Source organism: Mauremys reevesii, linkage group 19 (assembly GCF_016161935.1).
Source record: "Mauremys reevesii isolate NIE-2019 linkage group 19, ASM1616193v1, whole genome shotgun sequence".
Classification (NCBI taxonomy): domain Eukaryota; kingdom Metazoa; phylum Chordata; order Testudines; family Geoemydidae; genus Mauremys; species Mauremys reevesii.
This window is the reverse complement of record NC_052641.1, coordinates 6,923,253-6,950,686: the sequence shown is the minus strand read 5'-3', so window position 1 is coordinate 6,950,686 and position 27,434 is coordinate 6,923,253. Positions and strand designations below refer to the sequence as shown.

General features: G+C 42.2%; 1 protein-coding gene across 2 annotated transcripts; it reads right to left on the bottom strand.

Annotated features, from left to right (window-relative positions):
* Positions 1 to 467: 467 nt before the first annotated feature.
* Positions 468 to 26,904, bottom strand: MAN1B1 (mannosidase alpha class 1B member 1). Of its 2 annotated transcripts, none has more exons than XM_039506038.1 (13): positions 26,667 to 26,904; positions 24,283 to 24,391; positions 23,409 to 23,536; positions 22,624 to 22,784; positions 20,163 to 20,272; positions 17,844 to 18,029; positions 14,317 to 14,465; positions 13,474 to 13,662; positions 10,118 to 10,308; positions 8,667 to 8,787; positions 5,846 to 6,043; positions 4,360 to 4,491; positions 468 to 1,876 (listed from the first exon to the last, which is right to left on the bottom strand). In XM_039506038.1, exons 1-13 carry the CDS (start codon positions 26,790 to 26,792, stop codon positions 1,673 to 1,675), a joined length of 2,004 nt encoding a protein of 667 aa, XP_039361972.1. In that variant the 5' UTR covers positions 26,793 to 26,904; the 3' UTR covers positions 468 to 1,672. The 2 variants fall into 2 exon arrangements, with proteins under 2 accessions (XP_039361972.1, XP_039361973.1); XM_039506039.1 differs by lacking the exon at positions 26,667 to 26,904 and adding an exon at positions 26,144 to 26,162.
* Positions 26,905 to 27,434: the final 530 nt, after the last annotated feature.

Genomic DNA, 27,434 nt, shown 5'->3' with positions numbered 1-27,434 from the left:
TTGCAGTAATCGTTTCTTCATTTCCATGTGCCATCATCAAGGAATGGTAAGTACTGCCTAAATATTTAAAAAGTGATCCAAATAGTAATGTCCTACTCCAGCAAGACCAGGTCTGGCAAGACAAGTTATAAAGACATTGGTTACTTTACAAAACAGAAAAGTTACATTTACTGTTAAATCCATAAGTGAACTGCTATGGGTCAGCTTTATATTACCACTATTTCTCAGCCCCAATTTTAGAGTCAATTGTGCCTACACACGTACCTGTAACTTCCCTTCTCATTAATGAGACCTGTGGGAATGGAAACTATGACAGAAAGAGAAACCCTAAAATAAATGAACTAGCACTTTTCTCCCACAACTTATTGGTGTGCACAGGACTGCATAAAAGTTAGCTACTTTCAAAATTTTTGTTTTGAAACTCATTTCCAGAAATAAAAAATGCAAGACCCCCTAGACTCACAGAAGATAGTAGGTCTAGTTTCTCCTCAAAGCACCCAAACAGCTCTCAGCAAGTCTACTGGCAGTACTAGTGAGAGGGAAGACCCTCTCACTAGGACCACATTCTGAATCCATGTCAGAAGACCCTCAGACCATCTGCATTTAATTCTACAGGGGAACATAACACTTTCAAGCAAGGTACTTCAAAGAAGAAGAAAAAAGAATTGAAAACCCCTCCTTGTTAATCCATAGTAAGACAAATAGTAGGAATTACTCTGTACAACAACAAGCCTCACTGATCCAACATAACATTTTTAAAATCCAAGATCTGAGAAAGTTGAGTTTGAATTACACCTAATGTGCTCACCAGCTTTTCTGTAGCTCAACCTCGCAAAGCAGCTTTCAGTCAGAATACCTGAGTCTAACTGATGCAAATATATATAAATATAAATGCATGTATGTATATTGTTTGCTTTTCACATTGTCTCCTGCATTCCTGCAGATAAGTTAAAAAAAATTGCAATACATCTACAAAATTGTATACCACTTTGAACTAAATCAGCAGCAAGTTCTGTACTCAATTTGCCACCATTCATTCATTTTAGCCACAGCTCAATAAATTCAGATGCTGTACTATAGATGTTTTTGTAACATAACTTCTCTCTTCAGACATAATGCTGCACAGCTCATTGATTTGGAATGAGATCAAAGTGTCAGCAATATTACTGACATCCCCATTTTTACTGGGACAATGGTACAGTTCTCTGTCCACTCCACATCCCATATCCCATGGAGATATTACAGGCTCATACCATGGAATGAGCTGGAGTCAAAACTTTTCAGTACATCCTTCTCTCCAGAGACAATCCTGTGCTATAAGACAACTTGCTGCTGTCCTGAAATCTAACCAAAATCTACAGAGAATGGCATGAGTGAGTCACTGGTTGCTCAGAAACCTATTAACATCAGGGTCCACATTGCAATTGCTTCCCCAACCATGATGTCTGCATCAAATCCAGGCAAAGCAGTATAGTGTGCACAGGTTGTCCATCCCCGAGCTAAAGCACAGAGATTTAAGACTGACAGATTTCTCTAAATCAGAGATGCTTTTCCAATTTTTTTAAAAACCAAGAAAGGGTAAATAGAGCAATTCTCTGCTATCCCAGTTCAAACCCTGCACAGTAAAGTGACTCAAAGTAACAGCCCGCTGCTGAAGGTTCACATAGTACTTCTATGCTGGTGCCCAGATAGGAAGGGGGTGAGCTTCTGTGTTAAATACATATTTGTCAAGGTTGATTAGGTCTACGTCATCCGAAAACAGCAGAAACATATACTTGAGCGTTTCCCCAAGAAAGAAGCTTTCCATCTTATCTCTCGGCTCTGGGTTACTGGGGTTCTGGACGTTGTTAATGGAAGTATAACCACCTGAAGGAACCTGTGCAAAAGACAATTAACAATTTTATATATTTCTATAAGCCAAAAAGAACTTGTGTTATCTACAAACTCTCAATTTTGATTAAAAAATGAAAATAAACATTAGAAAAGCAGACAGAGCATTCAAAATAATATTTTGCAACTTACATAAAGAATTTCAATTCTGAAGCATTAAAAAACACTTTACAAACTGATACACAAACTACATACAGTAAAATGAAGCCACATCACTGTGAAATGTTGCATGTTTAACAGCAGAAAGAAATATAAAAGACAAATGAAGAGGACAATGTCTCATCAAAACACTGATTGCAGAAGAAATTTGAGGCAATTACTGTAATTACCAGGTTGAAATTGGTCAGGACAAACAGGCTTGAGAAATGGTCATAAAAGATGCCATGGCCCTAAGCAGTCTGGCCCATAATTGTATAGCTCAGCCAAGAGATACTTCTAGAAACACAGTGCTCCTCTAAGGTTATGCTGGGGCAAACACAAAGGCCTGTTCTACACAGGGGGGGTGGGGAGGGAGGAATTCGATCTAAGTTACACAACTTCAGCTAAGTGAATAACGTAGCTGAAGTCGACGTACTTAGATCAACGTACTGCGGTGAGTCGACTGCTGCCGCTCTCCCATCAACTCTGCCTGCCCTCTCGGAGCTGGAGTACAGGAGTCCACGGGAGAGCGCTCGGGATCAATTTATCGCATCTAGACTAGACACAATAAATTGATTGATCGCTGGATTGATCGCTGCCTGTTGATCTGGCCGGTAGTGAAGACATACCCAAAGGGAAGAATGCCCCTACTGAGGCATTAACACGACTTCCTGCAGCACTCTCTTTTTTCCTTTGAAACTTTCCACTCAGCTATTGTACCATCCCAGCCAAATCTTGCTTAGTTTGAGAGATCTGACCCAATCACAGCAGAAACTGGATGGTTTCAAGGAAGGATCAGTGAAACTTTGCTGGACCAAAATTCATTTCTCAAATTATCTTTGTTAAAAGGTAAATTTTATGGGAGTTACATCCCATAAACATCACAACTCAGTTATACAATCTAATCATTTAACACAGCAGTTCTAAACTGGAGGGATCTGCAGCCCCCATGGGGGCTGTGTGGCCCACAGTTGAAGCCCCAAACCCCAATACCCCGCTGTGGGGCTGAAGCCCTGAGCACAGGGACAGAGTTGGGGGAACAAGAGAGGCTCTTCCCCCCCGCCACCCCAAACTGTAGTGCCTTATCCAGAGTGGGGCAGTCCCAGAGACAGCTCCACCCCCCAACCACTTCCTCTTCCCCAACTCCTGTGAAGCCCCGCCCTGTGGCCAGGTCAGAGGCTGGAGCCAGGCAGAGTGGGGCAGCTGCTGCTCTGGCTGGTGCCATGGGGTTACAGCTGCTCCTCAGCTCCCAGCCCCTGTGACTGCTCACGCAAACAGTAAGAGCCACCTCGGCAGGGGGACCCAGCTCTGGGGCCAGCAGAGCCCTCGGGGAGCAGCAACCGTGGAGGAGGGCCCTCCCCACACACAGCCCCTAGCTACCCCTCTCCCTGCACCCCTTGCCTGCACACAGCCCCTCGCTACCCTTCTCCCTGCACCCTGAGCGGTTTTCAAACTTTTAGAGCTGAACCCCCTACCCTCTTTGAGTTAGAATTTGTGGTTGCACCCCATGCCGCACCCCGCCTCCCCCACACAACCCAGACAGGCTGGGTGGCCTGCTGAGGTGAGTAAGGGGTTGGAGGGAGCACTCCCTCCGTGGGCCCTGCTGTGTGGAGCTGGCCTGAGCCCCACTGCCGCTCTCCCCTCCCACCCAAAAAAATAGAAGTCAAACTATGCCTGGAGGCCACAGCCCCACGTTCCCCACACCCCACTGGGCTCTGGGGTTTTTATAGCATGTTGGGGGGGAGGTCTCAGAAAGAAAAAGGTTGAGAACCCCTGATTTAACAGACAATGGATACATATTCACAAGTATCTATTAAAGTATCTTGGCAGTTAAAGCAATTGATGCTTTGAAGTCAGTGAGTTACCATGAAGGTATTTTGTATTGGTATTTTGCACTAGAAAATCCTAGCCCCTTAGAAACTATATCTGAAACTGCTAAAAGTAATGCTGAGACCCACTTGAAAAGAAACAAAACAAAACTTGTTTGGATATAGGTCAGCATTTTTGTCCTGCTGACAATTCCATCCCAGCAATTTAGAAAGTCTGCCCTCATCAGAATTCTCTTAAGACATAGCTTTTATCAATATGATGAAGAGTCTTTTTCCTTAATGTGCTAAGTACTAAATGCATAAGCCTAAGTACATAGGCTTCAAGGCAGAGTACATACTGTAATACTCTGTCAAGCTCTTAAATGCTTTGTTTTACCTATTAGATATTTTTATGATTCTTGGAACATGAGCAATTTCAGCTTTACTTTGAAAGTCCCTATACGCAGAACACTTTGCCTAGATACATTCCTGAGATCATTACTGCTCAGCATGCTGGCCTTACCCGTGTATATTTATTGAAGTTCTGCAAGATCTCCCAGCCCCAGTCTTGGTATTTCTTATCCCCCGTGAATCTGTACAGGTAGAACAGGCTTTCCACAGTTTCAGGTCGCAGCAGGTTGTGCCTATCTGCAGGCTGCAAAAAAGTAAAGATCATAATTCAGTCAGGGAGCAGGATACATTAGCAGAGAGCAATTTGACTGTACCCTGTAGCTTCTTTGGTAACTATTACAAAATGGGAGAATAACTGGGTAGGTAGTAATATTGCTGAAAAGGATCCAGGAGTTAGAGTGGATCACAAATTGAATATCAGTCAGCAGTGTAATGCAGTTCCAAAAAAAGAGTGTCTTATATAAGAGACAAGAGGTAACTGTCCCACTCTACTCAGCATTGGTGAGGCTTCAGCTAGAGCACTGTGTCCAATTCTCAGCACCACACTTTAGGAAAGAAGTGGGTAAAGTGAAGAGAGAGTGTGTCCAGAGTAGAGCAACAAAAACAATAAAAGGTTTAAAAATATGAGACCTATGAGGAAAGGTTAAAAAAACTGGGCATGTTTAGTCTTGAGAAAAGATGACTGAGGCAGGAGCTAATGGCTGTCTTCAAATATGTTAAGGGCTGTCATAAAGAGACCTGTGATCAATTGCTCTCCATGTCCACTCAAGGTAGGATAAGAAATAATGGGCTTAATCTGCAGCAAGGGATATTTAGGTTAGATATTAGGAGAAACTTTTTAACTATAAGGAATAGGTTTCCAAGGGAGACTATGAAATCCCCATCATGGAAGGTTTTAAAGAACAGGTGGGACAAACACCTGTCAGGGATGGTCTAGTTCAGGGGTCAGCAACCTTTCAGAAGTGCTGTGCCGAGTCTTCATTTATTCACTCTGATTTAAGGTTTCGCGTGCCAGTCATACATTTTAACATTTTTAGAAGGTCTCTTTTGATAAGTCTATAATATATAACTAAACTATTATTGTATGTAAAGTAAATAAGGTTTTTAAAATGTTTAAGAAGCTTCATTTAAAATTAAATTAAAATGCAGAGCCCCCCAGACCAGTGACCAGGACTCGGGCAGTGTGAGTACCACTGAAAATCTGCTCACGTGCCACCTTCGGCACACGTGCCATAGGTTGCCTACCCCCGGTCCAGTTTCACTTGGTCCTGCCTTAGCGCAGGGGGCTGGACTTGACTTCTCAAGGTCCCATCCAACCCTCCATGTTCAACTCTCCTCCGCCACTCACACCTGCCTCAAATCATTATATGCAGGTCAGCTTGTGAATGTTAAGAGATCATTCAAAAATTTCAAGCCTAGGGAGTGTTTGCCTGAGGAGAGACAGGGAGGAAGTTTACCCATCAAAACAAAGAACATCCTTCCCCAGGTGTAGAGATTCTATTGAGATTTTCATAGAAACAATGTGATATATGCACAGAGCTATCCAAAGCAAGAGATACACAGATGTCAATTTGTGTGATACTTGTAGGGCTGTTTACCTTGATCTCCACATCCTTGCGGTCCTTTTGTGCATGGAGATTGAAGTGTACAATCTCTGGGCTCAGGCCTGTCTCTACCTGAGCATACATCTGGTAACAAGTTTCTATGAGGGCTTTGGCCAGCTCCATGTGATCAGCAGTCAGCCCATTGTGAGCGCCAAGAGCCAGCGTCCCAGGCAAGAAGCAAACTAGATGATCCTGCAAGACAAAAGCACCATCCATTGTGAGAAGTATTAAAACAAACAAGACTTTGACTTACCCTGTAGCAGTTCAATAAGGATATAGAGCACTTAAAGACCACAATTATTTGTTAAGCAGAAATGTAACATGACATGAGGCTGGCGCCATTACTAAAGGAGACTCACTGTCAACTTGAAGTCACAAGATTTTGTAGCTATTATTGATACTTGTAACACCTGAAATTACTAAAACCAAAAAAAGCTAGTGGAAAAAATGTCTCTTCTTGTTCCGTTTCCCACCCTGGTGCATTTCGTAACACTTTGTGTAAAGTCAGTTTCTTTGTTACCCTGTACTGCCAATTAGCAAGGGAGAAACTGAACGATCTTTAAAATCAATCAAGAGGGGAACCAAAAAAACCCTTACAAAGTTAGTTTTTAAAAGAATTCAGGGGATAGCATTTCAAGGGGTTCTATCCGAAAGTGTCAATTTGAAAAAAAAACAACCCCTCAATTTACAGTGTGTCTAATATTTATATAGGACCCTAACTTTTCACGGTACTTTAAAGAGATTCTTTTAAACATTTTAAATGGTCCAGACAGCTTAAAATCTAAACTACTCAAACACAAAAAGTAGACAAAAGAAAATGATAGGGAAGAGAAGGATGAGGGTTAAGATAAAAACTATGAACAGAAAGCAAATTTCATGAGCTCTGATATTTTGAAGCAGAGACTGAAGTAAAACAAAAGGCAAAATAGAAATTAGCCATAGAAACCAAGGGTAACAGGTTTTGGGGAAGTATTTGATGTTTAAATATAGATTATTCTGAGCAATAACTGATATGATAATCTTAATATGACTATAACAGAGCATGGGATAAAGTTGAACATCCTTCCTACCACTAGAACTTTTAATTTTTTTGTTATTATCCATTTGAGTGTCAGAAACACCTGATACTTTAAGTCAGGCATCCTGAGTATTCCTCTGTCTATCAGGCTCATCTCCTTGGTACAGCCAACATTCCACAGAACAACACTGGATTTTATTCCTGCACAGAGGCAGCAGCAGGAGCCAAATCGTTACAAGAATCTTCCCTTCATGAATTTTACACACTACAGCTTTATTATTCAGTTATTTATTCAAGGAACAGAAGCATAGGTATTACTGCAAGGATTGTGCAACACTCTCAAACAACTGAGTTACATGTGATTATCTTTCTGAGAATACGATGAAATGTTACATGAATAATTCAACACTCAGTCAGCACACAAACAAGTTGGGAACCTATGTCACATACAATTCTCAGTACTCCCCTCCACTGAAATTCAGTTTACAGTAAAATTAATAGTCCCTTCCAGTAAGGCTAATGCACTACTGATGCTGTGAACAACAGGACTACAGATTAAATTTGGAGTTTTGTTCATTTCTACCATTCCAAAATCCTAAAGGGGTTATCAGATACCCACTGCCACCACCACCTGCCAATCTCGTAGTACTCATAGAGAACCTCTGTACAAAACTCTCAAGATCCCCATCCAGTTCAACAGGCAGTGGTCAATATTGATGATGGTAATATCAATGTAGAGAGACCAAAGTTCAACTAGTCAGGTATGGTGAGGTTCTAGTCGTATCCTTCAAGCAGAGATGATAAATTAAATGCTATAAAAATCTCTGCCCTGCAGGGACTGAATTAAATGTCCTCATACATGCAGTGCTAAGGGGGCAGATTTACACATACATTAGTAATGCACTGCTCACTTACAAATATTTGTCACTTTCGTTTACATACTGTCTTACATAGAAAGCACTCCAAGTACTTTTCAAAAGGGAGTGTTAATTCATAGACTTTAAAGCCAAAAGGATTCATTATCATAATCTAATCTGACTTCTGGTATAATACAGGCACAGAATTTCACCCAGTAATTCCTGCATCAAATATTTGCCACCTAAAAGGCAGGAAACAAGAGATGGAGTAATTTGCCCAAGGTCACACAGTAGGTTTGTGGCAGAACCAATACCAGAACTTCCAAATCCCCTGATTTCCACACTCATGCCTTAACTACTAACTAGATCATTTACTTCCTTGTATTTTTGCATTGTAGAAAAAGTGAATAATAGCACCTATTTTGTGTATCTCAGTTTAAAATGTTGAAATGATGTAACAAATGATTGCACTGAATATGTTTTCTACTGCAGAAGCACAAGTGGAAACTCACAGGGAGATTCAGATCAGCAAATAAAAACCTAAGAAAGGGCCTCTGTCCATAGCAGGGACTGTTACCTGTAACCTAGCTACTCAATACTGTCACTAGTGACCTGAACCCAGCATACTTTTAAACTAAGATAGCACCTGCCCAGAGAACAAACAGACAAACAAAACCACCACCTTTCACAGGCTATCGTAGTGTAATCTAAATGCACAAGGCATCAGCAAATTGCAAGGGTCCCTGCTAGTTTTCATTTTTTGGATCTTCCAGCAGCCACTATCAAAACCTTTGCTTCACACATACAGAATACACATTTGATCAAATAGCTATTATAACTACCGCACTCAAGATCTCGCCCCTACAAAAATGCAGACTGCTCAGGGGGAATGCAACAGTATTCATAAGAGCCACTGAAAAAAATCAGGTACAGTGCTTACCATCTTGGCACTGAAATGGCCGTGAGCAAGTTCACCTACAAAAGTAAGCTTCTTGGGTTGTGATGTCCGAAGTAGATGCTTTTTCACTCCCTCTATAGCTCTCATGTAATCTTCCAACAGTCTGTGAATTAAAACCATTCCCAGTTAGCCCAAATATACACATTTTAAAGTACATTTATCCAACCATACTTTAGATACAGTACATGCATCTCAAAGGCCACACTTTTTGTAAAGTAGAAACTTGCAATTTGATTTCAATGGCACTAAAGATATTTAGTCAAACAGAAAGCATTAAGAAAAATCCAAGTAATCATGCTTACACAAAATGCATCTACCATGTATCTCCAATATATCTAATCATCTTTGGCTTCTTTCAAGGGTGTGTAGGAGAAAAACACACACACACACATTTCTATTTCTGAGAATAGCATGATAATTAAAACTATTTTAAAAAGTAAAGAAGTGCTCTGTGAATTTTAATGCTTGTGAAAGGTGCTGGATTCAGAACCAATCGAGACTGAAGTTCTGCATCTACACAACAGGTACAGCACTGGCAGAAGTCATGCAAGTTTTCCCTAAAGATATTCCTCAACCCTTATCTGCAGGACACCCTCTAGAGGCAAGGTGTCCCTAGATTCTGTTTGCCAGAAGCTGGGAATGGGCGACAGGGGATGGATCACTTGATTACCTATTCTGTTCATTCCCTCTGGGGCACCAGGCATTGGCCACTGTCGGAAGACAGGATACTGGGCTAGATGGACCTTTGGTCTGACCCAGTATAGCCGTTCTTACGTAAGGTTAATATTCAAAGGTGGGTGTAAGAGAGAGAGTGCCTCTCTTTCCCACAATAACACCTCCCTAGTCCCACAAACCCTTCCAAACCCTCTCATCCCAAAACAAGGTGCTTCCCAATTATTCAGGCCAGACAAGAGAAACACACTGGAATCCAAGGCACCAGATTCAAATTTAAGTCCTTTATCTGGACTAGAAAGGGGATAATCACGAATGTGGTACCTGCCCTCTAGCAGGTTCCTCACTAATCCCTCTCTAACAGAGCCTGCAAAATACCCTGCCACTTTCAGAGAGAGAGAGAGAGAGAGAGAGAGAGAGAAAATGATGTGTCCTACAGAGCAACAACATTTTATTTACACAACAAAACCTGCTGCAAACAATTTAAATCCCTCCCACATCTGTAACAATCACAACCCTCAACACCCTGTGTAGAGGGGAATCAGAGTTGCAAGCTGAAGTCTGATCCCCACATTGTTATGCAGTTACCAATAGGTCTGCTGACCCAGCTTGTTTGTTGTTGCGGTTTTTTTAGACTAATCACAAGTACGCTCATATCAGAGTCTGCATAATATACTCTTCCTTCTAAACCACCAACAGGGGTAGCAAGACTTATAGCTTACATCATTCTTAAACTGACACAGGAAGTGGGGAGAACTTACTCATTTTCTTTCTTCCCACCCTGGATCCATTGCTTGAGCAAATATTCATAGTAGCTGTCAGCTCTGGCTCCCAGAGTGTAGACACCCAGATGAGTGAACTGCCCACTGTTGGTGTTTATGAACATGGGCACCAGCCCATCATTCTTCCCTGAGAGAGAGTGTACATGCTTCATCACCGCATCTACTGCTTTCTACAGAAAAAAAATAAATTGAAAAAAATACACCTTGAATGAGACAATGCAACTACACAGCTCAATGTTACTTAAATGGCCTGGAGCAGTCAACAGGTGTGGGATTTTTTCCCTTTTCCAATACAGTTGCTGCTTATGGCTTCAGAGAAACTACAGTAAATCTGAGGTGGGAATAGTTAGAGATTTTTTTATCAACTTTCCTTTTCAAGAATACAACTCTCTCAAGCTAGACTCAGCGATGGTGGTGAGTCCAGGTACCTCAGACGTTTAGAAGTCAGATTCAAACACCGACTGACAGAACATTAGGTTAACTCTAACGTTAGGTTAAGTGGCCTGCAACACCTTCAACAGTGTCTGTTCTGGAGGAGATCAGTGACGTTCAGAAATATTTCTCAATAATGCTATAGCTCAACTCAAGTTGGTAAAGATGCCAACTTTTTTTTTTAAGCTGAGATTTTCATGACACGAGTATAGCTAGGGACCACTGCACATACATAATGTACAGGCATAGTTCCTGCAAATAACTGTATAAATAAGAACAGGAGGACTTGTGGCACCTTAGAGACTAACAAATTTATTTGAGCACAAGTTTTCATGGGCTACAGCCCCACTTCATCAGATGCATGTAGTGGAAAATCAGCAGGAAGATATATACATACATACACATACATATATACACACACACAGAACATGAAACAATGGGTGTTACCATACACACTATAAGGAGAGTGATCAGTTAAGGTGAGCTATGTTTCATGTTCTCTGTGTGTGTATATCTATCTCTATCTTCCTACTGTATTTTCCACTACATGCATCCGATGAAGTGGGCTGTAGCCCACAAAGCTTACGCTCAAATAAATGTGTTAGTCTCTAAGGTGCCACAAGTACTCCTGTTCTTTTTATACATATTTGAGTGATGGACCTAATCACATCAGCCATGCCATCAGGGGCTCGTTCACCTGCACATCTACCAATGTGATATACGCCATCATGTGCCAGCAATGCCCCTCTGCCATGTACATTGGCCAAACCGGACAGTCTCTACGTAAAAGAATAAACGGACACAAATCAGACATCAAGAATTATAACGTTCAAAAACCAGTTGGAGAACATTTCAATCTCCCTGGCCACTCGATTACAGACCTAAAAGTCACAATATTACAACAAAAAAACTTCAAAAATAGACTTCAATGAGAGACTGCTGAATTGGAATTAATTTGCAAATTGGACACCATCAAACTAGGCTTGAATAAAGACTGGGAGTGATGGACCATTACACAAAGTAAAACTATTTCCCCATGCTTATCTCCCCCTTGGCCCCCCAGTTCCTTACATCTCCTTGTCAATTGCTGGAAATGGGCTACCACTACAAACAGTTCTTTTTCTCTCCTGCTGATAATAGCTCACCTTAACTGATCACTCTCTTTACAGTGTATATGGTAACACCCATTGTTTCATGTTGTGTGTGTGTGTGTGTAAAATCTTCCTACTGTATTTTCCACTACATGCATCCGATGAAGTGGGGCTGTAGCCCACGAAAGCTTATGCTCAAATACATTTGTTAGTCTCTAAGGTGCCACAAGTCCTCCTGCTCTTTTTGCGGATACAGACTAACAGGGCTGCTACTCTGAAACCTATATAAGTAAGGCCCTACTTGGATTGTTGGATGATCTTCAAATAATTGCAGAGGAATTGCGGACAAGACACGAAAAAAAATTGCAGAAAAGTAATAATGGACCTTCCTTAACAGCAGTGATTTGGAAAAACCAGAATGTGTTTAAGAAAAATTTGCAGGAATGATATAAACACTCAAGTATTATGTTATGCCTGCTAATTTTTTTTGATAACCAGACATTTTGCTGCAACTATCTTACATTCATTTAAAAAAAAAAAAAAGAAGTGACTGGTACAATATAAAATTCAAAAGATTAAAAGTCTTAACACAGCTGCTGTAGAAATCGAGTCCAGTCACTTTACCCCTTTACAGGCACTGAATGTTAGTGCAGTACTAATTGCATACTCAAAATGTATGTGAAATTGTGGATTGTGCAAAGTAAGCTAATTTAAAAAACTGCAGTGGAAGCCTACTTTTGTGGGATCTACAATATTGGGAATGAAGTAGGGCCTTATGTATAAATTGATTTGGAGCACTACACAAAATCACCTCCAAAACAAAAAGAATACAGCTCTCACTGCCTTTGAAATTGTTAGTACTCTGGCTTATTTTCTCCCAGATACAATCTTCACACCACGCCCATAATTGGAATTTGAGTCAGCTGATAAGCACCTGCAGCTTAGGAGGGGAGTTTAGTTGCTTTCAACACTAGCATTAATGTAGGGATATCTAAGCACCTCCTATAGAATTTAAATACTAAGAGGACAGCTCTATATAGTTTATCTATAGCCTGGTGTTTCGAACTGACAGTTATAGGTAATCTAGTCTCAGACAACACAAAAGATACCACAAGCATATCAAAAACAAAGATTCTTCTTGTAAGTTCCTTCTGATGAAAGGAGCAATTATTCACCTCTACTATGAGCTCTGTGGTATTTACTTTAAAAAAAACAACTGGAAAAGTAATGGACTCTTCTCTCGCCCAGCTGCTTCCCTTTGGATATGTCATTTAACTCTCTTTAGCTGTGAGATTATAAGAACCAGGAATTCACCAGTAAACTGAAAGGTGGAGTAACTACTCAGAAATAGCAGCAAAGAGTCCTGTGGCACCTTATAGACTAACAGACGTACTGGATGCATCCGACGAAGTGGGTATTCACCCACGAAAGCTCATGCTCCAATACGTCTGTTAGTCTATAAGGTGCCACAGGACTCTTTGCTGCTTTTACAGATACAGACTAACAGGGCTACCTCTTTGATACTCAGAAATAGTGATGTGTATGGCGTGATTAGGCATAAAATTGCTCCAGATAAGATGTTTTAGAGATGGTGTTTGGTAGGAGGTGGATCAGCAATGCAAAGGCATTTACTTTCATCAACCAATGAAATCTGCTCCAGCTGCCACAGTGAGAAATATTTTTTATCTCTGTTAGAAGAATGGAAGAAGAAAAGAGTATAGGCAATCTAAGTGAGCTTCACCAATAACAGGGTGGAGGCTGAGAGGTAGTGGTGCAGAGAGGAAGAGAAGACGACAACTAGTTCACCCATACCTGGAATTTCTCATCTCCAGTGAGACGAGAGAGCTCCCTAAACTCCAGCTGAATACTGGTCACCTCTGCCACGGTGCTGTCAGACGTCCAACGAGGTGGGTGGGCAGTGCCTCGGCCAATGTTTACATCTGAGTATGGTATCTTAGATGGTGTGTTGAATGCTGGCATAAGCCTGCTCCCAATGTCTTTCTAAAGAGAACCCAAAAGCATGGAACAAAAATTCTTTATTATTTCTCTCAACAATCAAACAAAAAACAGGAAAAAGAACTGCAGCTTAGTTCAGCCCATCTATGTGGAACAAAGGAAAATATTAAGAAGAATCACTACTTCACAGTAATTGGCATATAGCTTCTACCTAGTTCCCGTTGCAGTACACTACCGTTCATTCTGCACATCCCCTGTAACAGGTTTTCAATCTGAAATTACGGATAATCCTTAATGCAAGCACAGGGCCTTTGTCACGGCACTCGGGAGGGGAAGGAGAATACAACTGTATTTCCCAAGACAGGGAACCTGAGTGTAACCACTCCATTAATGACTAGTACTTTCTTCCCATAAAAAAAATTTACTGGGTAAAAATATAATAAAGATCCTTAAATGTATCATCGTAGTCTTTACATTAGGAATTAAGGGAAATTCTAATTAAAATGGAACCCTAAGGTAATCAGAGCTCTGATGACACCAGGAAGGCAAAGATGAGGAAAACATTCAAGAAGTCTCTAGGGCAGTAATGGTGGAATACAGAGGAAAAGCGGGGCAGAGTTTACTTTCTGATGAACCTTTCTGCCACTTTACCCAACACAGGACACATTCTATCTGGGACCGTGAAACTCAATCACTTACAGCTTTTTCCAGGAAGAGGCTATCTCCAGATAAGTGGTAGGCGCTCAGCAAACCCCCCAGAATACGAATGGTGCTCTCAAAGAGGTTCACATCCACATTCTTATCAAGCAGTAAGTCAGTTGCCACCCATTTCTTTGCTTCTTCAAACTCTGCAAGGCACAAAAGGGAACAACTTTTGGAGGAAACACACTGTAGTTATAACAGCACACTCAAATGACCAGATTACAAGAGTTAGTATGCCATGCTGCCTTGATTCTTATTCAGTCTATCAAAAGGAACCTGTATTTTTAAGGGGCAAGCTGAAGAGATTACAAATACACTGAAGAATACACCCCGGGAGAAGTAAGACCTGGCATCAGTTTAATTCCTATGCAATACAACAATGTGGGGATATGCAAAGAGACAAGTACTTGGCAGAGAAATTACATGTTTAGCAGGTCTTGTAAAAGCACATTCCTTCTTTATTAAAATAATGCAAATGGGAATTATCCTGGTATCCCAATAACCTGCCTCTCTCAATATAAGCCTGCAGTCTATTGCCACCTATTTTACTGGCCATACAATCAGTCACACTTTCACCATAAGACTTTAGATTTTAGTTAAAGCTACTTAAATCAAAGCTACTGCCTGTCAGCTTCCCAACATACTATCTATGTATATATATATGGCCTTGCATTACTTAACCATAATTAATGACTATCCTCACAACAGCCTTATGAAGTAGGAAGAAATATTTCCCAGTTTTCAGATTGGGTGCTGAGCTAAGGAGGGATTAAGTGACATGCCCAAGGTCAAACAGGAAGTTGGTGGCAGAGCTGGGAATTGAACAGACATCTGTTGAGTCCCATGCTAATGTTTTAACCACAAGGTCTCTAGGTATTCAGGACACCAGGCACCTATGACTAACAGGAACTTGTACTGGGGAAAACAAAGTTGCTTCTTTAAAATGTTGCCAATTATCTATCTGGACACAGAATGCAAAGGTTAGAAACTAATGCCCTTCCACTGAGGCTTCTGGATGTTAAACTATCAGTAGGATAGCTCACCAAGATCTACCTACCACAGATCCATCTCCCTTGTGAGAAAATCACTGTTTACAAATACATTCTTTTACACAGGCCTTAAAAAAAGGATGACAAAATAGGTTTTCTACATTCCATTTCAGTAAATTGTGCTGTCAGACTTATCACTGTCTAGCAATAGAGAAATCCAGAATTTTCTTACAGAAGCAGTTTTTATATTCACAGACTTATGAGAGAAAGATTTTCACACTCTAACACAACTTTCATTTATAGAGCTTTTTTTATCCTGAAGAATCCCAAAGAGCTTTACAGACTATGAAGCAATCACTTAAAGGAGAACTGCAATAGAATATAAAAGTTTGCAAACAGATGTCCATTTTAAACATGTCTAAATCACTAATAATTTATTTTAAAAGCACTCTGCAGTTCATATTTAAATATTTTATAAGAACGCAGTCTCACTGTCAACCTGATGAAACATCAAGAGAGCTCAGACATGCAGTGAGAGAGACAAACAAGAGATTTTCCACAGTGGGTTTTTTTGTTTGATTTTAAATTGTACATAAAATGTACGTATTAAATCAAACAAGAAAATAAAATATAGAACTGTGGAAGATTCCTGCAGTTTCTTATGCCGTTAGCTGCAGATCTGATCTTCCAGTCTTGATACATGTCAAACTGTGTTTGTTGTGGAATTATTATAAAGGTGGCTGTCTCCACAGATGCCACAGCTGTTCAAAGCACATCAATGGAGACATTTTCAGGTATTTGTAAATACTGCTTTGTAGTTTCCTTGTTTAACTTGCATGTCCCGATTAAGTGATTTTTTTTCCCTGTAGTCATGTAAGGCAGTAGCTTAAAAAACAAAAAAAATGAAATTGAGGTTTTAAAATCCAGTACCAAAACACAGCCACTTCTGGAGTGAATTAGGATACCTGCCATACAGTGAACAGAGAGTATACAACAGTTTGGGACAGGAAGTGATGAGTACTGTATCCTATTGAATTTAGGAGGGAATTTTGCTAGACAATACGTAATTAAGCAAGTAAAAATGTGGCTTGCTTATCAGCGTTAAAGTGTGGTTAAAGTCAGAAAAGTGAATAAAAATAGCACTGCCTTAATCCAGTGGTTTTCAAACTTTTTTTCCCCGGTGACCCAGTTGAAGAAAATTGTTGATGCCCATGACCTAACGGAGCAGGGGAAGAGGGGTTTGAGAGGGGCTCAGGGCTGGGAATGAGGGGTTCAGGGTGTGGGAAGGGGTCAGGGCTGGGTTGGGGTGCAGGCTCTGGGGTGGGCCAGGGATGAGGGGTTTGGGGTGCAGGAAGGGGCTCCAGGTTTGAGGGGCTCAGGGCTTGGGCAGGGGATTGGGGCACAGGGTTACCTCAGGCGGCTCCCAGTCAGCGGGGCAGCACTGGTGCTAAGGCAGGCTTCCTGACTGTCCTGGCACCGCTGCACCCTGGAAGCGGCAAGCAACAGGTCCGGCTCCTAGGCGGAGATGCTCAAGCGGCTCATGCGGCTCTTGCCCACAGGCACCGACACCCCACCCCCCAGCTCCCACTGGACGGGAACCGGTGCTTGGGGCGGGGCCAGCACACAGAACCCCGTGGGAGCGCCGCCTAGGAGCTGGACCTGCTGCTGGCTGCTTCCAGGGCACAGTGAGGTGTCAGAACAGGTAGGGACTAGCCTGCCTTAGCTGGGCAGCACAGCTGATGGGACTTTTAATGGCCCAGTTGGTGGTGCTGAGCAGAGCCGCCGGGACCCAGTACTGGGTCATGACCTGCAGTTTGAAAACCACTTCCTTAATCAACAGATCTGTGTGGATTCTGTGTCTTATATACTTATAGTAAAAACAAATAAGTTATTAGCTTTATTCCTTTAAGCATTGCAGATCCAACAAAACACTGAATTATTTTCTGTTTACATACAGAATTGTTAACCAAGTTCCATATGCAGTTCCATATGCAGAATATCTTTACTAACAGTGATCATACACAAGCTAAGAGATCTCAGACTGACTTTGCAAGACTGGGACTTAGAAAGGCCTCCCCAGTATCTTAGTAACCATAGCACCATCATAAGGCACTGGTTGTTTTAGTACGGAAACAACCACACGCAGACCTAATAATCCAGTCCCCAATTTCTAGCATGAATGCCAATTCATCAGTAGATATAGCCAGCAAAATTATTCCACAAATGCTTTTACATATTGGATGCAGTTGGAAGGAACACCTTAAAAACAAAGAAGTGCCCCCCTAAATAATAAATTTTTGGATTTTCCCCATGGACAAAATGAAATTTGCTCAGCCAAAGTGTAATCAATTGCCTTCGTTAAGGAGCTCTGAACATATTAGTTCAATAGATACAGAGAATCCCCCAAAGCTACTGGAATAAAACATTTTGCCTCTCAGCCACCAAGCATAAAACGATAAGTTGGCCTTAATGGCAACTGTTGGAACCAGAAAAGTACCGAGGTGTTAGAAACATAGGAACAGGAAAGAAAATTACCTTCTTTTAAGCCTAAAATCCACATGGTATCCAAAGCATCAATTAACGTAAGACCGAGTCCAAACCACTCGCTGTAGGATTTGGACAAAGGCTTCAGTTCATCATGTCCCCAGGCAAACTCTTTATAACCTTTCCATGCATGGCGGAATGCTTCTAGCACAGCCATCTGACGTTCATTTATGGGCACTGTGAATAGAAACCAACACCTTGTTGAAGAATGCTGAAGCTCAGAGTTATGCAGCCACATGAGACTCTTCTCCACAAACTCTACCCAAAATCAAGAGCCCTCATCTCTGCAACTAAAGATTACATTACACTGACTTCAGTTACCTGAAGTTATTCCTTTTTAATAGGGTCTTTCCAACTTGCAGTAAGTGGTCAATATTTTTAACCAATGATTTCGTGAGTCAGCAATGGAAATCTCATTAACACTGAACTCCACAAATAATATTTAGAGAAATACACACAAAAAACTATGTTAATGTTAAAAGAGCATTATTAAGGTGGCCAAGTCAAGCATTTTTAACTTAAGATATCCCAGAATTAAGGCTGACTGTAAAAACTTAATTCAGTCCCCTTGCGAGTATGCATTATGATACAGCTTTAATTACATGATCATATATTTTTACCACAGGATCCCTATCTCATTCCTCTACTGCCCAATTTCAAGTCCCTGCTCCAGACCATGGGGGTGCTAGAGCTTTTCAAAGAAAAGACCACCAGAATTTATCTGCAAAACAACTTATTTTCCCTAGCCTTGATCTCGAAAACAGCTGAACAGTTTTGGTTGAAATTTTCCAAAAAACAATTCAGCCGGAGGCAGACACCCAGCATGAAAAATTTCGGCCCAAGTGGTTAAAGTCTGGCAAAAAGTTATGAGCAACTGAAGAATGGGTCTTATTATGGGAGTGTCTGGCACCCTTAACAACAGGTGTTGCTATCAGTCCCACCTATATTAAGGGCACTTAGACTTCAGGATGCCAATGCACTGCATCCTATTACAGGTAAAGCCCAGGTTTTGCAATAAACAAGAACTCCGTCCGACTAGCTCATCAGACAGCAGATTCCCAGATTCTTTGCTGCACTGGGAGAGCAACTGAAGAGACAGCTGCTGCAGCTGTCTATTCCTGGTAATCCTCAAAAGCAGTGTGTGATGAATTAAATGGAGGAAGTCACTTCCTTTCCCCCCGACCAGTCTCCAAGAGACCAGCAAACCACTGTTGAGAAAAAAAGTTGATCTTTTCAAGCCATCTCTCTAAACAGCTATTTTTCCCAATGGGAGGGCACTTCTCCTTTCGGGAGGTGGAGCAGAGAGAAAAATCAGGCCATGTTGCCTATTTCTCAATTTCAGGGAGAGAGAAAAAGGCAAGAGAGGCCAATTTAAATAAGGGGAGGAAGGTTGTGTATGAAGGCATGCACACACTGGGAAACCAGGAAAAAACGGTAGCAAGATATATTAAATGGGAGGGACCAAATGCTTCACCAAGCAAGGGGAATGTACATTTTGCAGAGAAGGGAAGCTGGTTGAGGGCAGGTGCCTATAGCACTCCTCAACACAACGATGTCATCTCCTGGCAAGGCAAAGGAGAAGCCAATAACCAGGAAGCTCTCGAAAACATTCCTTAGTGTAGGGCCATCCTGGTTCCACTGCTGTCCACTTACACAGGAGGCATTGCTGCTGCAGAAATAAAGACAGCACTTTCATTAAGCATAAATAATTTAATAAATCACTCTGGGGCTTATGGTTTATTGTGGTTTGTTTTTTAATCTTCCATTTCATTACCAATGTTTGCACGCAGTATCCAGGTCAAGGTTAGGGTACAGATGCATGCACCCAATATATATCAGAAGCAAAAACACACACTTCGTTTGGGAGTGTCAAGCAGGTAGAGGTGAGCTGCACAGTGGCAGCAACTATAGCATGCAGTCTATCGATACATGATCTGGCAATTACAGCCATGTATGCTGTGCCATGGTAACAACTAGTACATCTGATGCAATATTCGTGCATCAGTATTTTCATATTCTCAGTTCTCGGTATTATTTGTGAATCACCAAAAACCTTGAAAAAACATGCACCTGTAGGTTGTCACAGCAAATCATGTATGCTGCAGGACTTAGATGTTCTAGATGAACAATGCATAACTTCTTTTAATTCAGTTCTTCCCCTTTCCCACAGGAAGCAACTCTATCTTAGCTAAAAATAGCAGATTTAATTAAAGGGATGGCATAAGTTTGACTGTGAATGTGAACAGGGAGATATAAACATCCAAATCTCATGGTCAATAATGAGAAAGGTGCTGATCTCTAGCCTACTACCTGGCTCTTTCTGATCTTCCACTTCCACAGATGATGGTTTTTCTGGTTCCTTTATTTTACTGGAAGGAGGTTCAGTGCTTTGGTCAGGTTCTATCACTGCACCTCTCCAACTGCAAGTACAAGGTATTTCAATAATATTTAACTAGATTAAAACAGAGACAAGAGTTAAAATGAATTATCCTTATCTCTACTGTCAAACATTGTTCATTTCATATTTTCACAACAGCCTGATAAAGAGGGAACTAAATATCAGAGGGGTAGCCATGTTAGTCTGTAGCCACAAGAACAACGAGGAGACCGGTGGCACCTTAAAGACTAACAGATTTATTTGGGCATAAGCTTTCGTGGGTAAAAAAAAATCAAACCCAACCCACTTCTTCAGATGCATGGCGGGAAAATTACAGATGCAGGCATAAATATACTGACACATGAAGAGAAGGGAGTTACCTTACAAGTGGAGAACAGTGTTAACAAGGCCAATTCAGTCTGGGTGGATGTGGTCCACTTGACACCTCCTCATCAATTATTGGGAGTGGACCACATCCACCCAGACTGAATTGGCCTTGTTAACACTGTTCTCCACTTGTAAGGTAACTCCCTTCTCTTCATGTGTCAGTATATTTATGCCTGCATCTGTAATTTTCCCGCCATGCATCTGAAGAAGTGGGTTGGGTTTGTTGTTTTTTTTTTTTACCCACGAAAGCTTATGCCCAAATAAATCTGTTAGTCTTTAAGGTGCCACGAGACTCCTCGTTGTTTTTTAGGGAAAAAAATGACATTTTGATCAGGGCACAAGATAGGAAAAGATCACTTATTGGCTCATTAATCTTTATTTGAAGTCAGTGATTTCTTCCAGGCAAATGGTAACGAATCTTTTATTGAATTGAATTAAGAAACATGAAGGCTTTTAGGATTCCATGAAAGCGTTGCTGCTGTAATGGAATTTCTTAAAGGAATCAGAAATATACAAACTCAAAATGTGTGAAAGATCATTGCATTTGAAATATTACAGGTGTTGTCTTCCACGTTTGAAATTATTGCATGAATCACTCGCACTTGATTAAAACAGTATCATGCAAATGAGAATTAAGAATTCAACTGTGAACACAGGATAGCAGCAATGTAAAATGCTTGTTTTGTTACATGTTTTTCTCACCAAAGTGGCATCATAAATCAGTTTGGAAAAGAATTACATAGACAGACTCCTGAAGGTAAAACCTTATAAACAGTACCAAAGTCAAGAAAAGGTTCAGGTTGAGGGTTAATAGTTTTGACAACGTCCTTTTATGTATCTGTACATTAACACAATTTCAATATGAACTTTAGCTACCCAGAGAGAACTCACAAAGCTTGTATGTTAAAAAAAGATAGACCTTATAGATCCAGTTACTACTACTGCATTAATACTGACATTGTTAATAGCATACTACAGACCTACACTGAAGTAGTTTTCCTAGATTTACCATCATTGCTGCCAATAGTGCCGCTCCAGTCAGTGGTAGCAATGCTGGGAGCGCTTGGGTAGATAAGATTCTACAATCACTGTGAGATGGTTTAGATGATCTGATGGCTAGAACACTAGTGCAGACAAGGTGCCACTGCTACTACCAATTGAGCTGCACCAGTGGCAGCAAGGGTGAGAAAAATTTTAGGAAATTATATCTAGTGTAAACATACCATAGATATCTGTGGTCAACTTTTACTATTCTTTCTATATTGAACAATGAAGTCAAATGCTATTGCTTATTCCCAAATTAAGTGAACACCATGACTAATGCAGCAGAAAGTTGTAACGCTTTCACAATATTGGTTAATATGGTTAAAGCAGTACAAGCTCCTTAGCATGGATGCAGTTATATCAGTATAAAGATGCTTTATACCAATATAGCTATTTCCATATGGATAGGGGAATAAGCTATTCCAAATATAAGGCACCTCTACATCTGTATAAGTTCATCCATACTACATATTAGTATGCATAATTACACTGATTAAAAAAACCCGAAAACCTGCACACACACACCCCGACAGACAGTTATGCCGATGTACATTTGCAAATGTACATCAGGACTAAGATAATGATGATTGTGCTATTGTATTAACATCTAACACAGAACAAATTGATAGAGTGAAATAATCCTACAGACAAATTCTTCAGGGAAAGGGCTGTGTCTAACTGTGCATTGGTACAGTGCTTAGTCTAATGGGGCCTCAAACCCTGAGTAGAGCCTTTGGGCACCAAAAACTCAGCTAACCAAGCAAATCAATCTAGCAAAATCCAACACTCTGCTGTTATGCAAGGCCAAAGAAGCATATAAGTAAAATAACACTCTAGGCAGACAATGAAAAGCCCTCACAAATTTGTACATTCATCTTTTTCCCAACAGATTCTGAGAGAATAAAAACAAAACTAGAAGACTGCTCCAGCAAATTGTAACTTCTTGGAAATACTTCTACCTACCTAATAATGGACTTATCTGTTTTCTCTTCTTTATCAGCCTGGCCAGCTTCTTCCTCAGTCTTGCCAGCAACATCTTGGGCCTTTACCCTTGCATCTCTCTGTGGAGGTCTGATCTGCAGATTAGGAGGACCACGTCGGACATGAAGCAGCTTTGAATGTTTCTAAGAAAGAAAGAAAGAAAGGCAAAAGTAAACCAAGATGCATATGATCTACTGCATGGGTGGCCAATACCCAGTCCAGAAGCATCCCAGAGTTGTACAATGCAACCTGAAAATACCCTCATTTTTAATATAGAGATGTAGTGCAGGGGACTACAGGTCACAGCAAATGGAGCCTAGAATACCAGGTCACAACAGCCTGAAGTATCAGCAGTGACAAGCACACCAGTGGTTTAGGAAACATACTGAACACAAGTTCACTATTAAACAAAGCCCATATGTCGTCTCCTGAGAATTCCAGAAATATCTTACCTCCCAAATGCTTTCATTGTATATTAGTGCTCCTATTAGACAGCTGACTAGCTCCTTCAAATTGAGCTAAGAAGAGAGTTCTCAGAAATCAGAGCAATTCTCTCCTCTTTAAGTCTATGGATACAAACAAAAGCCAGAAATACTATACTGGAACCAAAGCCTTTCTTGAGAGTTGAGTTCTCTACCCATAGGAAATTAATTCTTATACCAGGCCTTCATTTCTTTTTCCTTTACAACTGTTGGAATTAAATGCTATTTGCAGCTTTCACAAACCCTATTAGGTAGGGTTAAGAGGAACATTTTTCCTTGCAATACCTGAGGTGAAAGCTCTGGGTAGTTGGCATCTGCTTTCTGCGGTGCTGGTAAAACAGCTGGATTTGCTGGTTTCAATCCAGGGATTTCTAGTTCTGTGTTCTGATCTTCTGAGGATTTGTTCGTTAGACCTATATGTATAAAATACATTCAGTACACATCAAACTACCTTGCAAAAGGAATTAACGGTTTCGACGCTAGCTGGAAAACTAACTCTCCCCACACCAAATGTAGACAAGCCCTAAGGTAATCACCTGTATTTTATATGCAAGTGATACCTTTGCCCGAAAAAAAAAGCTACAGAAGCCAACAGATCTTACATGTCTAACTGAAAGCATTAGATTACAAGCCTCCATAATAATAGATTGGGGTTTTTTTTGGCTGATTTAAAAAACAAAAACAAAAAAAACCTTTTCAATGGAGTAAGAAGACAGTGTTGAAGGCAAACTTGGACCTGTTTCCCAAAAGTGCTTAAAGAGTTCAAGCCTTCTGCATAATCACAATAAAGAGAGAATTGTTTATCTTACCATCTACGTCTTTAGGTTTGGGCTGATATTTTATTTATTTTTTAAACTAAGTACTAAGGATGTTTGCACCCTTTAAACTCATTATTAGCCAAAACAAAATGTCACTTCAGATATTCAGGATAAAGAACCAAAATGTTATTGCAAATTTTTTAAAAGGAATGGATAGAGTAATTTCTACCTGAACATTTGCAATAAAATGTACGTCAATTAACTAAACTTCTGAATAAAATATTTTTTTCTGGAGACGTAGAGCACACCTTGTAAAAATGTAATTACAAAAACTAATAAGCAATTTTTTTAACCATTTATGACATTTATTAGGGCAACCTTGAACTGTATGAAAGACGTACTTTTCCACTGTTCCCCCATGTTTGTGTATGAAATGACTCCACAGACTGCCAAGAAGGCAAACAGGAAGAGAATTACACTCCGCTGTAGTCGAGAAAGCTGCTTCCATTTCTTTGAGAAAGAAAATAAATAAGAGGAAGACTCTTTAGCATGACAAGTAGAAAGCCAGCCCATTGCTGTCAAACAAACCAACACATGGAAGTTCTTTCAGAGTAAGAAATGAAATTAATTCTGTGTAGGTTTTACACTGTTTCCTATTTTGAAAATAGATCAGTTACTTTGTCATGATATGGAAACTAGCAACACAGCTAGCATATGGTAGGCTAGGTTTGAGAACAATATCAGGGCCACCCACTGCCGGAGTCTGTAGAAATTTGAGAAATTGCACTGTGATAAATCTCCCGGACAGATCATCAGCTACAGTACACGGATTTTTACAGCAACCTTTTCACTGGCTGATCTATGCATCTGCCCAGATTTGGTTCTGGAAAAGAGCCAAGAGACTCCTCCCTTCTGGCCAACAAGGTGCACACAAGGGACATGCAAAGCAGAAGAAAAATAGATGTGGGGAGGAGGGAGAATGAAAAAAAATGACATTAGTGCATCAAAGGAGGAAGCTTAAAAATAAAATAAGCATCTCAGGCTGGATAGGAAAAGCAAGACACCCCACCTCGAACAATCACTCTTTGTGAAACTGTTATGTAAATAAGAGACTGCCACCAAAAAAAGACAACCACCCACATTCAGCTTTAAGAAAGTGCAGTAAACCAACAGCATAATTAACAAGAAAATAAAACACAAGAAACAGTTCACAATTAAGCACAATCCTATGAAATCAGAAGCCAGAGTACAGTAAAAACCAGCCTTCTATTACAGATGTTCAGTAAACTGCATTTAGTGATAGCATTTTGGGTCTTGTATATTTTAGTGCCCCCACACATACATACCATTTCACTAGGCTTTTTAAAAACAAAAACAAAAACAGAGTAACAGCTTGCTACAAATTTTTTGCACTAGGAAACCCTTCCCTCACTGGACAAAGCAGCATTTGGGCACATCCCTCAGTTTCCCAGAAGCTCTTCTGCCCCAGGGTACTTCCCACAAACCTTACACTCCACTCCTACCAGGGTTGAGAGACCAGCTGCATCCACACTGTTGCAAGCAACCACAGGCCACAAACATTTCAGTGAAGACTGACATGTCAACACATTTCACTCTGCCAACCAGCATAGACATACGTTTTCTGTTATTCCCTAAACTGATCATTGTACAGCAGAGGTCCCAAACTGTGGGGCACACTGCCCTAGGGGGCACAGAGGAACATTCAGAGAGTGCAGCTAGGCCCCAGGCCTCCCCCACAGGGGGGCAGAGAGGGAGAACTATCCAGCTTTACTCCTGGCTCTACACCCGGGGCCCTGGTTGCCAGCCCCAGCCCCCTTTACTCCTGCTTGCGTTCCCTGCTCCCGGCTATGGGGGGGGGAGGCGGACAGGGTAAGGGGGGGGTTGAGGTAAAAAGTTTGGGGACTACTGCTATACACTGATCTTGCACATCCCTTCCCAACACAAAGAGTGAGACGTTTATATTGCTCAATCTCCTATGCCACCTTTTATCACAACTACCTCCTTATCCCCAACTTGGTTCCCTCCGGCAAGCAGAAATGCAGCAGCTCCCCAGGGTGGGAAGGGAATGAAGTTCCTAACGCTTCCGCCTCATTTCTCTCCTGTCTCAAGAGAGGAGACCAAAGGGTCTGACCCCAGACCCTCCCCACGAGCATGTTCACCAGCATCCTGCCTCTTTTCCTTGAGCTGGGGAGGATAAAAGGAGGGGAGTGGGTGTCCAGTGCCCCTCCGGGTATATCCTACCTCTTTTCTTTAGACTGGGAGAAGAGAGATGCTGGCCTGTCACCCCCCTTCCCCAGGCAGGGGTGCCTCATGCCCTCTTCCTCGCCATCTAGGGTGCCCGTTCAGCGGGGGGAATGGGCACAACCTCACCGATGCTGCCACTGCCTGTCCTCCGCACCCCTGTTCAAGGGTCGGAGATACCCCCAACCCTCCTCCACATCAAGTGGGGAGCACCGCCCCCGCTCCAATGGGGGTTCTGCCACCCCCCCCCAACCTCTCAAACACTGGGGGGATTTTCCCTCTTCCCTTGACTGCCGGGGACACCGCCCCCCCTCCATTCCCAGCAGGCCCCCCCTCTCCAGCGCGGGCTGCGGCTACCAGGTTCCCCTCAGCCTCCAGCAGGGAGCAGGGTCTCCCCGCACCCAGCGGAGGGGCGGGACCCCCCCCCAGCAGGGAGGGGGCGGGGCGCGTCACCTGGGCCCCTCCCCTTCCAGCAGGAAGCTGCCCCCTGCAGCGGGGGGCGGGCCAGGGCCCCTTCCCTCACCCTCCAGCAGGAGCGCCTCCTCCAGGCCTTGCTGTTGTTGTAGCCGCCTGCCCCCGCCGCCTCCCCGGGGCTCAGCGTCACCGAGATGAAGTCCCGTCGCGGCGGCGGCGGCAGCGCCGAGTACATAACGGCGGTTTCAGGACGCAGCGCCCGGCGCGCGCACGGCTCCCAACCGCCAGCCGCCGTCCGCCCCAACCGCCATTATCCTGCCCCGCAGCCTCCCAGCGGCCACGGAGCCGCGCCAGACGAGCCCGCTTCCGGGTGCCTCTCTAGCCTCCCGCCCTAGCGGGACTCTATGGCGCCCGTAGCAACAGCCTCCCGCTTGCAGGCCTTAGCAACGCCGGGCCTCGGCTGCTGGGTGGCAGTGGGGGCCCGAGACGTGCCCTTCCCCCCATAGTCGCACATTGCGCCCCTGCAAGGGGGAGCAAACCTCATTGTGAAAACATCGCCCCCCCCCGACATCCACCGAGGGTTACCACCTTTGCAATGCAAAAAACAAACAAACCCCGCACTAGGGTGACCAGATGTCCCAATTTTATAGGGACAGTCCCAATTGGGGGAGTGTTTCTTATATAGGCTCCTATTACCCCCCACCCCCTGGCCTGATTTTTTAGACTTGCTGTCTGGTCACCCTACCCAGCACCCTCCCCCACAAAGCAAGCCTACCACAATCCCAACCACAAGGCGACTCCGCAACCCCCCCTTCAACAGCCACTAATCGTAGCTAGAGAGATAACACATATAGATAAGAGATCAGTAATGTCGCAC